This window comes from Grammomys surdaster, unplaced genomic scaffold, assembly GCF_004785775.1.
Source record: "Grammomys surdaster isolate TR1022 unplaced genomic scaffold, NIH_TR_1.0 190, whole genome shotgun sequence".
NCBI lineage: Eukaryota > Metazoa > Chordata > Mammalia > Rodentia > Muridae > Grammomys > Grammomys surdaster.
Window position 1 is genome coordinate 579971 of NW_021604635.1, and position 16255 is coordinate 596225.

Here is a 16255-nt window from a genome sequence, read left to right on the forward strand (position 1 = left end):
CATTACAGATGGTTGTGAGCCACCATGTGGTTGCTGGGAATTGAACTCAGGACCTCTGGAAGTGCAGTCAGTGCTCTTAACCACTGAGTCATCTCTCCAGCCCTGTACTTATTTTTAAATGTTTAAATAACATTTATTTTATGTGAATGAGTGTTTTGTCCACATGCATGTCTGTGCACCATATGTGTGCTTTGGTACCAGGGAGGCCAGTTGAGGGTGTCATGTCCCCTGGAAATGCAGTTACAGGCAGCAAGATCACTGTTAACCACTGAGCAATCCCTTCAGACCCTTCATCAGAGTCAGTGGCCCACATCTGAGTTGCTGTAGGTCAGTAGAAGCAGTTGGGGGCAGCATCGGGCTCTTTCTGGCTTACATTTTGGCAGAAGCAGCAGCATGTGACCAGGCTGCGTTTAGCCCCTCTTGAGTTCCTGGCCAGATTCTCTAATGAGCTATTTGGACCAGGTATCTACCAGGTGTTTCCCATGCACCCAATATGGAGTAAGTCCTTGCAGCTGGGCCCTGGAGGTAACATGGCTCTCCAGGGTGACAAGCTTAAGCTGCAAATCCTCTGGTAGGGTTAGTTTGGCCTCAGCCCCTGGAGCCAACTCTTCTCTTGTGTGCTGTCTACCTTTGTGGTCTGAAGCTGGTCTCTCCCCCGAGTCTCTCTAATGGGGCAGCCGACACTGGAAAGTTGTGGCTCTACTCTAAATTCTCTGCAGCCACCCATGGTGACTGATGTCTATGAAACTGTCCCATCCCATTTTAGGGCATCCAGTTTTCTTCCTGGAGTATCCGGTGCTTCCTTTTTCTTGTGGTTGCTAAGGCTGGCCCCACTCAGTGTTTTACTAGTGTTGCCCAGACAGACAGGTTCGTCCAAGTACTCCCTCAATTACCTGACTAGTGACCTTCCCAGCCTAGATCATCCGCAGGCCAGTGATTGATGTGGGAGGGAAGCAACTGCTGCCATCTGGCCCCTGTGCTTGAGGCTCCCTCCTGTGTGCCTACCCCGCCATGCAGTTCAGAACTAGGGTGACAGCCTCAAAGGAGTCGGCGCTGGCTCCCTTGCTCTTCCTGTATGACAGTCACCACATTGAAGCAAAGCAGGGCCTAGGTTTCCCAGGATGGAGTAAAGGCTGTTTCCTGTGTTCTCAGGTGAAGGTGGGAGATACTTTGGATCTCCTCACTGGAGAGAACAAAGAGGCAGGAACAGAGACGGTGATGCGGATTCTCCTGAAATCCGTCTACGAAGAGAAGACTGAGAACGACAAGTACCGGGTGGTGGTGCGCCGGTGGAAGAGCTTAAAGCTGCCTAAGAAGACTGCGTCTAAATAAACATCCTTCTCCCAGGGCGTTTTTACTAAAATAAAGTTCTCCTGTCGTTTGTGGGGTCACTGGAGCACTCGATCTGTGGGTTTCCCTCTGGGGCTGGCCTGTGCTCCCTTAGATCTGGCATTCCGAGAGCCCCCTTGTGTACAGAGACCGATTCTGGAGGAGGCCAGGCCAGAGAGAACATTATAGTCTGCCTGACATTTCCCACATCAACTGCCTCAGGAGTCACGGTAAAATAAATTGGCCTTGTTTCTTTGTGGGTTTTGTTTTGTTTTTTGTTAGACAGTGTGTCTTAGGGTTCTATTGCTGTGAAGAGACACCATGACCACCACAACTCTTATAAAGGAAAGCATTTCATTGGGGCTGGCTTACAATTTCAGAAGTTTAGTCTATTATAGTCATGGCAAGAAGCATGGTGGCACATAGGCAGACATGGTGCTGCAGAAGCCGAGAGTTCTGCATCTTGATCCGAAGGCAGCAGACAGAGACTTCGTGAGCTACACTGGTATAACCTGAGCACGTGAGATCTCAAGTCTGCACCCCACGGCGACACACTTCCTCCAACAAGGACACACCTAATAGTGCCACTCCTTACGGCCATGCATTCAAACATAGGAGTCTGTCTATGATGACTATACCTATTCAAACCGACACACAAGATCTCACTGTGTGACCCTGACTAGCCTCAAAATCACCAGCATTTACCTGCCTCTGCCTCCTGACTACTAGGATTAAAGACAAGCACCATCACACCTGTTTTATTTTTTGAGATGGAGTCTCAGATAGCTCAGGCTGGCCTTTGGTTGCTGCTCCTTCTACCTGTAACTCTCAAGAGTGAGGATTATAGAATAGACATGTAACACCATACCTGGCTCCTTAGTGTTCATTTAAATAGTTTCCCAGTATAGGGACTACGTTTCAGGCATCCTGTGGCCAAAGCTGGCAGTCATGATTGCCCTTCAGGTCATGACAAGATAAAGTCTAGGAGAACCTTTTACCAGTTGTCTCAGTGAACACCAGTGTTGGTTCTCTTTGGTTTGTCTTCTGTAGTCCAGAAGGAATAAAATTGGCCCCCTAATTCCAGCTGGGCTACTTAGAATCCATTTTAAATGCTTTCTTTTAGGGCTGCTAGATAAACCAATAGTGCCAGAAGCTGGCTTAATGGCCTTCAAGCTAAGAATGGCTTTAACATTTTATGTTCAGAGCTCTGGCTGCTCATTTTGAAGGAATCAGATTAATTCCCAGCACCCGCATGGTGGCTCGCCACTGTAACTCTAGCCATACCTAGAGGATTTGATGTGCTCTTCCAGCCTTTTTGGATGCTAGACATACATGTATGTGGTTCACAGACATACATGGAAATAAAACACCCATATATGTAAAAGCAATTTCTTCAATGTTCTTTTATATCTGCATTGTGTTTGTACACATATGAGTATCTCTGTATACACAGGTAAGACCGTTTGACCCATAAAGCATACACTCATTAGTATCTGACCCTTTACTGAAAATGTTTTAACTCCTGGCTCAAGAGAATTAACAATTTGGTTTGAGGCAGCAATAGGAAGTACACAGAGTCTTTTTAAAAAAGATTTACTTATATCTTCAGACACACGAGAAGAGGGCATCAGATCCCATCACAGGTGGTTGTGAGCCACCATGTGGTTGCTGGGAATTGAACTCAAGACCTCTGGAAGAGCAGCCAGTGCTCTTGACCACTGAGCCATCTCTCCAGCCCAAAACACAGGGTCTTATCAGGATAGATAGACTAGTGTTCTGACCCTCACAAGAGTGTTACACGAAGAACGAAATGGAGAGATCTGAGCACACGTGCACACTCCACAGTATACGTGGTGTGTACACTCAGGTCTGTCTGGGACTTCCCAGGAGCCAAGCCTTAGCACCCGGAAGGAGCAGTTCCCAGAGGAGACACAAGGCCCTGTCCTCCTGGGAGACAGGCTGTCCTGGGTGGGCTCTTGTTTGCCCTCCATAATTTCCTGAGATCTGAGTCTGGAAGGAAGCTTCTAGACCCCAAAGCAGTTAAGCTGGGGCCCAGGAGTCAGAAGCTTTTCACCACTTTGGTTTGGAGAACCCAGGAAAATTTATCTTTGTTTAAAAACTTTGACTCAAGAGAACCAGAGAGATGCCTCAATGGGTAAAGAAAGACTTTTGCCAGCCAAAGTGCTAAAACACCAGGCAGTGGTGGTGCACGCCTTTAATCCCAGCACTTGGGAGGCAGAGGCAGACAGATTTCTGAGTTCGAGACCAGCCTGGTCTACAGAGTGAGTTCAAGGCCAGCCTGGTCTACACAGTGAGTTCCAGACCAGCCAAGGACTATCTAAAAAAGACCTAGTCTCAAAAAAAATTTTTTTTGTTTGTTTTAAATTAAAGCATTTGAAAACCTTAAACTCTCAAGAAGAAATAATGAATACTGTGTCAAGGTCAACATGGGGTTTCTGCCTTAGTCACTTTGTTATTTGGCTTTTTGAGTCATCAGTAAAAATATAGTATGTTTACTTTCTATGTGAGGTAGTGACAAATCACAATTTAGTTACGTGTCCATACTTCCCCTTCCCCCTCCCTCTCTCTCAGCTTCTCTTTGCACTTGAGAAGCCTTGAATGGTGAGAGCAGGGAATTCAACAGTATGCCGAGCTATTGATTGTTTAACCCACTCTGTCAGCAGGTGAGCTGTGACCATAACTTTAGCTTGTGTCTCTCTGCATCTCACAGTCCTTACGGGACAAATGAGCATCAGGACAAAGTCAAAGCAGGAAAAGCCTTTAGCTGTTTTTTAGGGCTTCATTCAATCAGTATGTAACTGCGGCTGGCCTTCAATACAGCGCTTTATGCCTTGGCTGTCCAAGTGCTGGGATTACAGATGTGCACCCCCTAGGCTGGAACTTGTACTTCACTATAGATTTTAAAAATCAAACTGAGAGTTGGGACTAGTGGTGTACACCTTTAATCCCAGCACTCAGGAGGCAGAGGCAGGTGGATCTCTGTGAGTCCGAGGCCAGGCTGGTCTAAATAGTGAGTTCCAGGACAGCTACTGAGACCCTGTCTTGAAATAAAAGGAAAATTAACCTAAGGGCCAGAGAGATGGCTCAGTAGTTAAGAACTCATAGTACTCTCGAAGGACCTGAGTTCAGTTCTCAGCAGCCTTATCAGGTGGTTCAAAATCACCTGTAACTCCAACTCCAGGGGACTCCAGGGGATCCAATGTCTCTCTGGTACCCAAACTCCCCATACTCACTGACATATAATTATATATATATATATATATATATATATTTTTTTTTTTTGCAAACAATGAAGACATCTGATCACGGATGATGCTGCTCTGGTCATAGTGTGTGGCAAAAGACTGATCTCCCAAGAGTTACCAACAGTGCAAGGGATTGGAACATATTTATGAAAACTAGCAGAAACTTAAGAGCCACTTGTGATGATTCATGGCACTGTTGCAACTCACTCATTACTGAGGCTGAACAACAGCTGCCTCTTAATGTGGTCCTGGTGAAGCCACCTCAGTCCAACTGTGAGCACCTCTGGACATCTTACCACAGAGGCTCTCAATTGGGGCCGTGTGCCCACTCTCCCTGGGGCATTTAGCAATACCTGGTATTTTTAGTTGTCATGATGGATAGGATGCTAGGGACCCCCAAGAAAGGAGAGCCTGAAGATGATGCTAAACATCCCATAATGCTCAAGCAGACCAACCTTACAGCAAAGGACTGTCAAAAGAACACCATGTCAGTAGTGCGGAGGTTGGGAAATCCTGGTCTACGTTTCTATAGAATGACAAAGGGAAAAATATTTATATATATTGTTGGCTGCAGATGTTGGTGCACGCCTGTAATCCCAGGTCTTGATTGGTAGAAGCCGGAGGATCAAGAGTTTGGGGCTATCAGGGGTGACATGGCAAAAGAAACAACAACAGTATCAACAACAACAACCAACTTAAATAGTTAAAGTAACAATACCAACCAACCTATATAGTTAAATAAATCCATTCTGCTTTGCCAGGACAGCATCTGGTATAAAAGGAAAAATTGTGTCAATCCTTCTTAATGAGGTCTCCAAGAAACAAGATGTCAACTGAAATTCTTGCCATCTGTGCTCTATATAGACAAGGAAGCAATTGTTCATTTGTTTTGTTTTTAAATTATTTTCATGCCGGGCGGTGGTGGCTCACGCCTTTAATCCCAGCACTTGGGAGGCAGAGGCAGGCGGATTTCTGAGTTCGAGGCCAGCCTGGTCTACAGAGTGAGTTCCAGGACAGCCAGGACTACACAGAGAAACCCTGTCTCCTGTCTCAAAAAAACAAAACAAAAAACAAAAAAAAATTTTTTCATTTTATTCAATTTCTGTAGTTTTGTTTCATGTGCATTGGTGTTTGGTCTATATGCCTTGTGAGGATGTAGGATCCTCTGAATAGTTATGAGCTGTTGAATGTGCTAGGGAATTGAACCTGTGTCCTCTAGAGGAACAGCCACTGCTCTAACCCGCAGAGCCATCTCTCTAGCCCCCATGAGTGTTCACTATAAAGTCCTGAGCTCTAAATGGACTGGAGCTTGTATGGAGACCAAGCTGGCCTTGAACTCACAAAGACCCATTTACCGGACTGCCAACACTGGGATTAGACATGTGCGTCATCATGCTTGGATACTTATTTTTCAAGAAACTAAAAAACATTTCAGTTCAGTGGATGTTCATAAACCTACCTAAAAGGCTCACAATGTGTACTGAGCAAGGAAAAGGACCTCTGCCTTACCTTGGCTCTGTGAAGGTCCGCTTTACAGTCGGAGAATTCCCAGCTGCATGGTCTCCAGGGAGCAGCGACCGAACATTGCGTTCCCAGGACTCAGCTCCCGAACTGCTTTTCGAGTCCCACACCGGGCTCGCTAGTTCCAACCAGAGCAGCTTTTGGAAATCAGCAAACGCTGCAGCTCAGGGTTCGTTATTCCCCCTCAGAGCAACAACTGTTAAACATTTACCAATGCTCATGAGAGGTTTTCCTTACGAAGCACCTTGGCCCACTGTCCCCTCTCGGTTCTTCTGAGGTCTTCCCCGCCCACTCCCTCCCCCCGCCCCGCCCCACTTCGATACACGTTTGCAGGTCGTCCTCTCCTTCTCGGGCAATCATTTCACTGTTTAATGATATCATTTTGCCTGTATGCATTTTTGTGAAATGTGTTTCACTGTTTTGCTTAAAGGAATTTTCAGGAGCTTTATTATGTATCTCATTGCGTGCTCTTGGTGTGTCTTGAGCTCTGCCTAATCCATGGCTTCCTGCCGTTGCCCCAAAGTGCATCTTGCCACATTCCTTCAGTGTTCTTTCAGAGGGACACCATCCCAGGCCATATCCATTTCCCCTTGCTACAGCTAACACCCTTGCTTTCTTGATTAGAATGGCTCTGTTGACTGCCTCCCCGTGAGCACTACTCCAAGGTGTTTGTAGACCCCATTACCTTACCCGGCCCCTGGATTAGCCAGCTTTCTCATTTGTTGCCAGTATAATCTCTAGTTCCTTGCATCCCTCCACCCCTTTTAACTTTCTAGCTCCTGATCCCTGGTCTCAGCCTCCCAAGTATTGAGATTACTGGCAAGCACCAACCCTGAGACTCTCCCCAAGACGGACAAGATTGCAGCCAGGGCAAACAAGATTTTTCTAAAATGAACACTTGTTCTTTAGGGGTTCCTAAAGAGACGCAATACTTGTTTTTCAAATAAAAGTCACTATTAAATAATATATAACCTATCAACAGTTTTGGTGGCAAGGAGCCGGGCAGTGGTGGCACACACCATTAATCTCAACACTCAGGAAGCAAAGGCAGACAGATCCCTGTGTTCGAGGCCAGTCGAGTCTACAGAGAGAGTTCCAGGATAGCCAGGGCTATACAGAGAAACCCTATCCTAGGGAAAACCTCTTAGTACTTGATTCTGAAGCAGAGAAATCAAAGGTTGAAATGGCAACTTTGAACAATGTGTTCTCACCGATGGTCCAAGGCCTTATGCATCCTGGAGTGCATTGTCTCTCCTCAAGCTTAGCAGAGCGGGCACTAAGATTTCAGCTTGTCAAAACCAAGGATGGAAACTCCTTACACCTTGCAACACAAGCTGAATGCCTGTCAGTTCTCACAGCACGCTCACCAACATCATTCCGGCCTGTGAGGAACAGGAGGGTCAGGAAAGCATGGAGTCCTGCAGTTGTGCCTTAGGCCAGAGCCCGGCTTTATTAATCCCTGCAATGGCCTGGCTGCCTTCTGCACAGGGAGCAGCCAAGGTCCAATCTGGCCATACTTACACACATCTTGCAAATCAGCTTCAGACAAGACCTGTCAGGTTCTGTGCTGCTAACTCAGAACCCTCCCACCAGGCTAAAATGGGCTGCTGTAACTCATGCCGGGCGGTGGTGACGCACGCCTTTAATCCCAGCACTAGGGAGGCAGAGGCAGGCATATTTCTGAGTTCTGAGTTCAAGGCCAGCTTGGTCTACAAAGTGAGCTCCAGGACAGCCAGGGTTATACAGAGAAACCCTTTCTGGGGGGGGTTGGGGGGAACCCAACCAGGGGCAACTCATGGGGGCAGGGCTACTCAGAGCTATGGAGCAGGCCCACTAGCTCTGGCCCTCCAAAGATGTTTGCTGAGTGGATGAACCCCCTCTAGAGGCAGCAAGACCTCACTGCATTCATCCCCTTGTCTTGAGGCCTTAATCTCTCAGCAGCACTCTGGCCTTTACTTCCCAAATGCTCAGATAACAGACAGCCACCAAGTCAAGCAAGCCCCTTGCTCAGTGTGCTCAGTCTCCCCTGGTTTCTGCTCTTCAGCCTTTCCCTGACTATAAAACCCGACTTCTTCTTACCCTGTTTTATGGAACTAAATTTCTAAATCTAGAAATGAAAATTAAATCAATTAAAAATTTAAAATGAGCTTGTAGTCCTGGCCCCCTAGAGGTGAAGAGTCAGTTTAAACTTACCCTCTGCTGTATGTAAGACCTTGTCTCAATAAAACCAGCAGGTGGTGGTGCACATCTTTTTGAAAAAAAAAAAATCTATTCATCCATCCATCCATCCATCCATCCATCCATCATGTGTGTCCATAGAGGTCAGAAGAGGGTAGTGGATGGAACCTGAGCCAGAGTTGTGAGCTGCCATGTAGGTGCTGGGAATTGAACCTGGGTCTTCCGGAAGAGCAGCCAGTGCTCTTAACTGCTGAGCCATTTCTGCAACTCTGGTGGTACACATCTTAATCCTAGTATCTGGTCAGGAGGATTTGAGTTTGAAGCCAAACTGATCTAGTACATCCCAGGCCGGTCTATCTGTCTCAAAAATTCAAATACAAAACCAAAAACCCCAAGCCATCATGATTGTAAAGGGTATGGAAGCTGCCTCTTCCTACCTGCCAAGACCACCTTTCTAAACTAAGGTTGTGTGGTGGTTTGAATGCTTGGCCTGGGGGAGTGGCACTATTAGGAGGTGTGGTCTTGTTGGAGGAAGTGTGTGGCCGTGGGGGTGGGCTTTAAGACCCTCGTCCTAGCCACCTAGAAAGTAGTCTGCTCCTGGCTTCCTTTGGATGAAGAGGCAGAACTCTCAGCTCCTCCTGCACCATGCCTGCCTGGATGCTCCCAAGGTTCCTGCTTTGATGATAATGGACTGAACCTCTGAACCTGTAAGCCAGCCGAATGTTGTCCTTTATGAATGAGTTCTTGGTCATGGTGTTATTTCACAGCAATGGAAACCCAAAGACAGGCTGTTACAAAGCAGAAAAATGCACGCAGTACGAAAATGCACTTAATTCAACTGTTTTCTCCCTAGGCATGCCTTATTTCTTAATGTGTATGGGTGTTTTGCCTGCATGTATGTTTGTGTCCTACCACATGTACATGGTGGTCAAGGACGTCTGAAGAGGATGCTGGATCTCCTGGAACTAGAACTACAGATGGTGTCGAGTTGCCATATGGGTGTGGGGTCCTCTAGAAGAGCAGCCAGTGCACCTAACCACTGAGCCATCTCTCCAGCTCCTTGAGAATAGTGTGCTTCTCTCTAGTTTGATATATGCTAATTTTTAAAAGGTTACTGAGTTTTAACCAGCAGAGGGAAAACATCTTTTTGTTATCAGGTTAGCTTTGAGAAACTACATCCCATGTGACACAGGGTGGAAAAACTGGGGTCAAAGGGAAGAGATGTCCTGCTGGTACAGGCAAGGCGGGAAGCAGGCCAGGAAGGAGAAGATGGAGGATTGCCTCAGCCTGTGGTCTGTATATAAGTAACACTGGAGGATTTATTTGGTGAGTTCTGCCACTCGCCTGTGGCCAAAATCTTGTGAGCTGTACCCTACATCCAGGCACTGAAGTCCCCAAACACATGTCCTCCCATGGGCTGGGAGGAAGGTTCACAGACAGGTGGACAGACAAATCCAGACACTCTAAGTGACCTAAAGAAATGAAGCGTTAGAGACCATGGTTTTTCTATTTTTATATTTTATATAATTAATAAAACAGTGCTTGTATAAAAATTCACACAAAGTTGCTAGAGAGCATACAAGTTCCAAAACTGTCCTGGGTTTGTGGTACATTCAGTTTTCTAAGGGTGACTCAGATCAGTGTAACAGGCAGACATGACGTGGTATCGCATTCTCTTTGGTAAAACTATTCTTGTTACTTACCCCTCACAGTATCACTCTGATATCCACTTTGTGCAGGGTCTGCTCTTCCTGGGATGTCAGACATTAAGGCTGGATCTACAAGAGGCAAGGACTGCCCACAGCGGTGATAGCCCCTGGGCCCCCAACCCCACTCCAGAATGACCCAGTGACCTCCAACCAGGGGTCTCCAGGTCCCTCTGGATCAGGCAGGAAGCAACTGCTGGGGAAACGGTAGAAACTGAGGCAATCACTACAAGAACCCAAAAGGCCACACTGTGGTGCGATCGGGCCAAATCCAGTCGCCACTAAGTAGATCCCATTGGTCGGTTGATGATTGCTGCTGATGTGAACCCCTCACCCCCTAACTTAAAAGAAAAGGCAGGTTTGGGTTTCAACACTGAAGGGGAAGGGCAGCGAGCACTAACGACACTACACATTGATTCCCTGACAAACATTTGCCATCAAACGGACACGGCCACATGAACTAAAGCAGGATTCGAACACTGTACATTCAAGAGTATCTTCAGACATTCTTTAACAGCTTACTAACAGAGAAAAACCAAGACCACTACCACCTACTGTGACACACTATTTTGGTGAACATCAGAATGTCGTGGCTAATCTTTAGTCCTCTGGATACAAGGCAAAAATAATCCAAAACACAAACAAAGAATTTAGATGGGGACAGGGAAAGCAATTGCCGACAGATTTCATGAAATCCATTAAATTCTGAAAAAATAAGTATTTTATATTTATATTGCTTCATGAAAAAAAAATGCCCACTGGTGCTACCTGTACGGATGGGTGAGTGAGGACACCATACAGTCCAGTAGGGGCAGGAAACAGCTCCCAGAGTGTCCAGCTCTTTTCACTGAAAGGGAATGGGGGTGGGGTGGGGGTGAAGAGAAGCCCTACATAGTTAAAGTATTAAGGAAACCAAAATACAGGTTCCCAGAATCTAACGTGCTCTGGGTTACAGAAAGTCCCGCTTACTTCCTAGCGCCCACCATTTCTCTGACGGGAGTAGACAGGACGTCTAAAAACTCAGTGACCGATTGTGCTTCTGACGCCGCGGGGCCACACTCCACTTTCTAGAAAGCAGGACAATCGTCACATGGCTTGGAATCCTCTTGGTTACACCCTCAAGACCAGAACAAATCCCGTGGAATTCTCTCAAACCAGTGAAGCAATGAGAGAGTGCCACGGCCATCTTTGGGGTAGTGTGCGTGCATGAGTGCGTGTGTGTATGTGTGTGTGCACGTGTGTGTGACTAAGGCATTAGAGAGAGGCCGAGTGAGGGGGAAAAGGGAGTCTTCTGGCTGCCTTATTACCTTCTTCCTGGGCACAAGAAGGTTGCTTTGTTGTCTGTGGGCCCCTCACCTCACTTCTTATAAGGAGATATGTGTGCAGGGGTGGGTATGTCACAGAGTGCCACAGAGTCTGTGTGCACTTCTCAATGTCAATAATTTAGGTTTACAGTTATAGCATAAATAATCTGAAAATGACAGTGGATAGAAGCTTTACAGTATTGAAAATTGTTATTTTTTTTTAAATGCCCATTGGGTACATGCAAAATTATATCATGTTGTCTACTAGAACTAAAGTTCTTATCTTTATGAGAAAATTCATAGATTATTCCTATCATCTCTGCATATTAAGGTAGCAAAATATTAAGCCATTAAAGTTATCACACCTGTGATGTCCCACAAGGGCTTTATACTACCCTGGGCAACTCACTAATCTTCTAGGCAAGGATGACATGCACCGAGTTTGGGAAAGTTTCCTTTCCTTCTTAGGCATCTGGCCCAGCGCAGAAGGGAAAGAGATGTGCACCTCCATGCTAGGGGTGGGCCAGGGTAAGACGGCAGAACTTCCTACAAGGCTTGAGGGAAAAGGTCTGGTGGGACTGGGGAGGGGTGTGGGCACTCCATTTAAGATGGTTTGGGTCCTTCTAACACCTGCAAAAGAGCCCTAGGCCTGGGCTTTGGAGGTTCAAGACCATGCTACTCATGGGAGGAGCTAACACTGAGGTCTGGGGACACAGACTTTGTACAAATACACGGAGAGTAAACAGTTCTTGGTGAACCCAAAAGCTCACCGGTAAATCACACAAAAACATCCCTACACATTGTGTTCCAATGTGTCCCTCCGCACCAGCATCTCTGTGTGGGGAGGGAGCAGGGCTGCAGGAGGACACGGTTCCCATGAAGGCCCTGAGACCCCGCCTCCCCTCTATCTACATTCATGTCATCTTCCAGTGTTCTCATCTACACAGTGAGCACCACGCGGCCGTGGCAGACAGGCCGAGCCACAGCAGAAGGGAAACTCACATATAGTAACAAAGGGGCTACACACTACTTATAATTCATCCGGTCTGCTGAAGCTAAGGGGCTCTGGACTCTTCCAAAAATCAGATGTCAAACACAGGATTAGTAAAACTAGTCACTATGCCACCTGAAGCCACAGTTACCCATAATGCCTGAATATGGCATTTCTTTAAAAAAAAAAAAAAAAAGCACAAATCTAAAATCATCTTTAAAAACCCCAGCAACTGAAGTAATCTTACAGCATCTCATCTCAAATATTTTAAGATTTTTTTTCTAAATAAAATGGCTCCCAGAGAGCCTAATGATTTTTTCAAAATTTCATTTTAATTGAAAAAAAAAAAAAGATAAAAATAGAAGATGCAAAACCTGGGGAGAGAAACAAGCTGCTGCGTTTGCATTTTGCTGTTTTTTGAGACAGGGTCTCATTCTTCAGCCCTGGACAGGCTGGAATTCACTATGCAGACTAACCAGACTGGCCTCAAACTCTAATGGCCTCTGCCTAGAGGTGTGGGCCACCACATTTAGTCTAAATTTGAATTTTGAATTGTAAGAGCTAGGGAGGGCACCCCAACCCTGTGAAGGGACCCTACCCTACCAATTCTCTGATTTCACAGCTTAGCTACCCCCACAAACTCCAGCTGTGCCACCAGGAAAGACAGAACAAAATCATGAATACAAAAGACCAAATTCAAGGCTTCTTTCTTGTGGCTGGGGAGGTGTTTACGTGTGCAAATGTAGGAAACCACTCCCCACTGGCATAAGGTGCCTGTCTGCGATACCATTCGCGAGCTCCCGAGTGAGCGACGCTCAGTCCCAAGGGCACCCATTGCTCAGTCCGTGGTGACCCAAGTCCCTGGGCAGCCCCAGCCCTGTCATTTCTCCACTTTCTTGGCTTTCTTGAGGATGTCGCACTTTTTCCTGTTGGGACGTCGACACCGCTCATCGATGCTGGGTATACATTCATAGTGCCACACCTCTTCCATCTTCTCCACGGGGTAGACAGCTTCCACGTAATGGCGGATGAGCCTCAGCCTCGTGGGGTCCAGCTGCTTCTTGTTACAAGCCCCGGAGTGGTTGTACTGCAGTCGAAGGTTCTCTGCCGTGAAGAGTTCGGGGAAGAGCCTGACCAGGAGGCGGGCGGCGAAGTTACCCACCGACAGGCTCTGCTGCACGATCTCACGTACCTCCTTGTCTGACAGCAGGTAGGGGGAAGGCACCGGAAAGTCAGGTGAGGGGACCACCAGCTCGTCCAAGGGTATTTTGCAAAAGTCTTTGCTGCTCCTTTCAGGAGGCAGCGGGGGCCCCTCAAACTCCTCACGGAACCTCTCGGGGTTGATTGCATAACTTGCTAGATCCCGGCACTCGGGGCCAGGCACATGGACCTTGCGTTGCTGCTGGTAGGAGCGTCGCTGCTCCGTGTCCCTGCGCCGACAGCGCTCGTCCAGCTTGCCCACAAACTCCAGGGTCCACACACGGTCGTTCTTGGCTCTCGGGTAGAGGAGCTGCACGTAGTGGCGGATCAGCCTGATGCGGGCAGGATCCAGCTGCTTCTTGCCCAGGGAGCCGCTGCAGTTGTACTGCTTGCGCAGGTTCTCGTGGGTGAAGAGCTCCGGGAACAGATGCACCAGCAGGCGGGAGGCAAAGTTGCCGATGGACAGGCTGCTCTCGTAGATGCTACGCAGCTGCTCCTTGCTCAGAAGGCAGTCTGAACCTGGCATCTCGAAGTCAGGCTGTGGAATCTCTAGCTTGTCAAAGTCAATGGGCACCAGCCAGATCTTCTTGGAGCGCCGGCCAGGCCGCTCACCTTCAAAGCTGTCCTCTACCTTGACCACTGAGATGTCGTCCGGCAGGCTAGAGGAGTCGTAGCAGTCGTCCCGCGGCGCCTCCCCCTCGCTGCCTCCCTCCAGCCCCAGGCCCTCCAGCTCATCATTGATGCGCTGGGCACACTGCTGCAGCCAAGCTTCCTCCTCCTGCATGTCGGGAAAGTAGATCTCCGTGTAGTTGCGGATGATCTGCAGCCTCTGGGGATCCAGCTCCTGCTTGCCTCCATCTCCGTAGCAGCTGTACTGCTCCCCCAGCTTCCGGTGGTCGAACAGCTCCGGGAAGAGCCGGTGCAGCAGGAACACAGCGAACTCACCTGGAGAGGAGGCTTCATCTAGGAACTCGGTGAGGTCCTGTGTGTCCACCACATGGTCCGAGGCGATGGTGCTGCTGCGATCCAGAGACAGAGCTTCCTCTTGGTCCTTGTTGTCCAGAAAATGGCCGGCATCCACTTGGTCTGCTTCAAAGAAGTTGGTGACCTGGCCGCCTGGCTGGCTGTCTTCCATTTCCCTCTGGGCCCAGAAGCGGCTGAAGAAGTCGTTCAGCTGTGGCAAGCACTCAGCTTGCCACACGGCTGTGTCCTTCACGGAGGGGTAGTAGACCTCCACATAGTTGCGGATGAGCTGGAGATGCAGTGACTCTAACTTCCGCTTGGCGGCAAAGCCACAGGCACTGCAGCCCCGGGAGAAATCCAAGTCGCTGAAGAGCTCAGGGAAGAGCTGCACCAGCAGGCGACAGGCTAGGTCGCCGCAGGACAGGCTCTGCTCAGCGATCTGTTTCAGCTCCGCAGCAGTGAGCTGGTACTCTGGTGGAGGCTGGAACTTGGCCACCAGCTCAGACGGGCTCACCTGCTTCTTGACACGGGTCAACTCAAGGGAGAGCAGGTCCACCTTGCTGTGAAGCTGGGACATGTTAGACGTGAGAGTGTTGAGCATATAGAACATCTTCTGGATCAGGAAGTAGATATTGGGGTCCCCATCGGTGGCAACCCCGACACCACATTCCCGCTTCTGAGACTCACTGAGCAGGCGCAGAGGAGAAGGGCTGCTGCTGGAGTTTGCCTTCTCAAAGAGCTCATAGGGGCTGAGCAGCTCTCCCGAGGGAGGGTTCTTCTTCTCCATGATCTTGTGGGAGATGCCGTACAGGGGTTTCTTGTAGGAAGGTGTGGTGGCCTCAGTGGCAGGCTCCTCTTCTGCAGGCCACACACAACTCCCACTCCTGCCCCTGCTGGCAGGCTCTCCATTTCCCTGGCAGGGTGAGCTGTTCTCACGGGTGCGCATGCCAGCCAGGAGGGCCTAAAAAACAGAAACCAGTGTGCAGTTAGGTGTGTGTTCTGATGCACCGCACTACACTGGGCAGGGACTGCACAGAAGACCCAAGGTCAAACCTTCCTGGTCCAAAAAACTGTGCAGACAGGAACATACTACAGACACACAGTAACATCTGAGAGCCAACCTGCTCCATCTTCCTACTCCTTGAGAAAGGGCTCAGGCTAGACCCAGGAAGGCTCCTGCTCTTGCAGAATACTTGTGCCAGGCTGGTAAGGCTGGACAAGAACTTCTACAACAGGTGAGAGAGCAAATGAGCATGAAGAGACCCCACGGTTACCCAGACGTAAGAAGGCCCCATCCTGGCCCACACCTTCCTGCTCTCCTGGCTATGGTTCCTGGCTTCAGGCTGCAGCTTCTGGGAGCAAGTTACCATGAGGCACACAGTAGCAGGAACACAGTAGTAGGCTGGCCACTCGTGGTGGCTGCCAGGACTTAACTCTTGATTCACACTAGACAGAGGCTGGCCTAGAAGCTCTCAGAGTCCATGGAAGATTCCCTCAGTGACTCGGGGACTGCTCAGTATCACCACCGTTAGAGCATCCCTCCGCTGCCAGCACCCACCCAAGGCCACAGATGAACGCCTGCCCTGAGCTTCTATGGCAGTGCTGGCTAGACACTACTTTCCAGACTCCTTTGACCAAAGCTCTGCACTGAGTACTGTGACACCAGCTTAGGAAAGAGGACTCCCTGCGCCAGCCGAGAGCGGCACGCCATCGTTCTCCTTGCACTGCGTGCTCACACAAGCTTAGGCTGCCCTGCAGAGGCTGTGCTCAGGCTGCCCTGCAGAGGCTGTGCTCAGG

At 48.7% G+C, this 16255-nt stretch overlaps 2 protein-coding genes across 2 annotated transcripts in view; one reads left to right on the forward strand and one right to left on the reverse strand.

The window, feature by feature from the left end:
- Window positions 1-1588, forward strand: part of CUNH6orf203 (chromosome unknown C6orf203 homolog) — a 15729-nt gene extending 14141 nt beyond the window's left edge. The window contains exon 4 of the mRNA XM_028769018.1: window positions 1153-1588. Within this exon, the coding sequence (XP_028624851.1) occupies window positions 1153-1332 (180 nt within the window). The 3' untranslated portion in view covers window positions 1333-1588. The remainder of the gene's footprint in view (window positions 1-1152) is intronic.
- An 11341-nt stretch (window positions 1589-12929) lies between these two features.
- Bend3 (BEN domain containing 3) overlaps window positions 12930-16255 on the reverse strand; it is a 33170-nt gene continuing 29844 nt past the window's right edge. The window contains exon 4 of the mRNA XM_028769095.1: window positions 12930-15419. Within this exon, the coding sequence (XP_028624928.1) occupies window positions 13176-15419 (2244 nt within the window). The 3' untranslated portion in view covers window positions 12930-13175. The remainder of the gene's footprint in view (window positions 15420-16255) is intronic.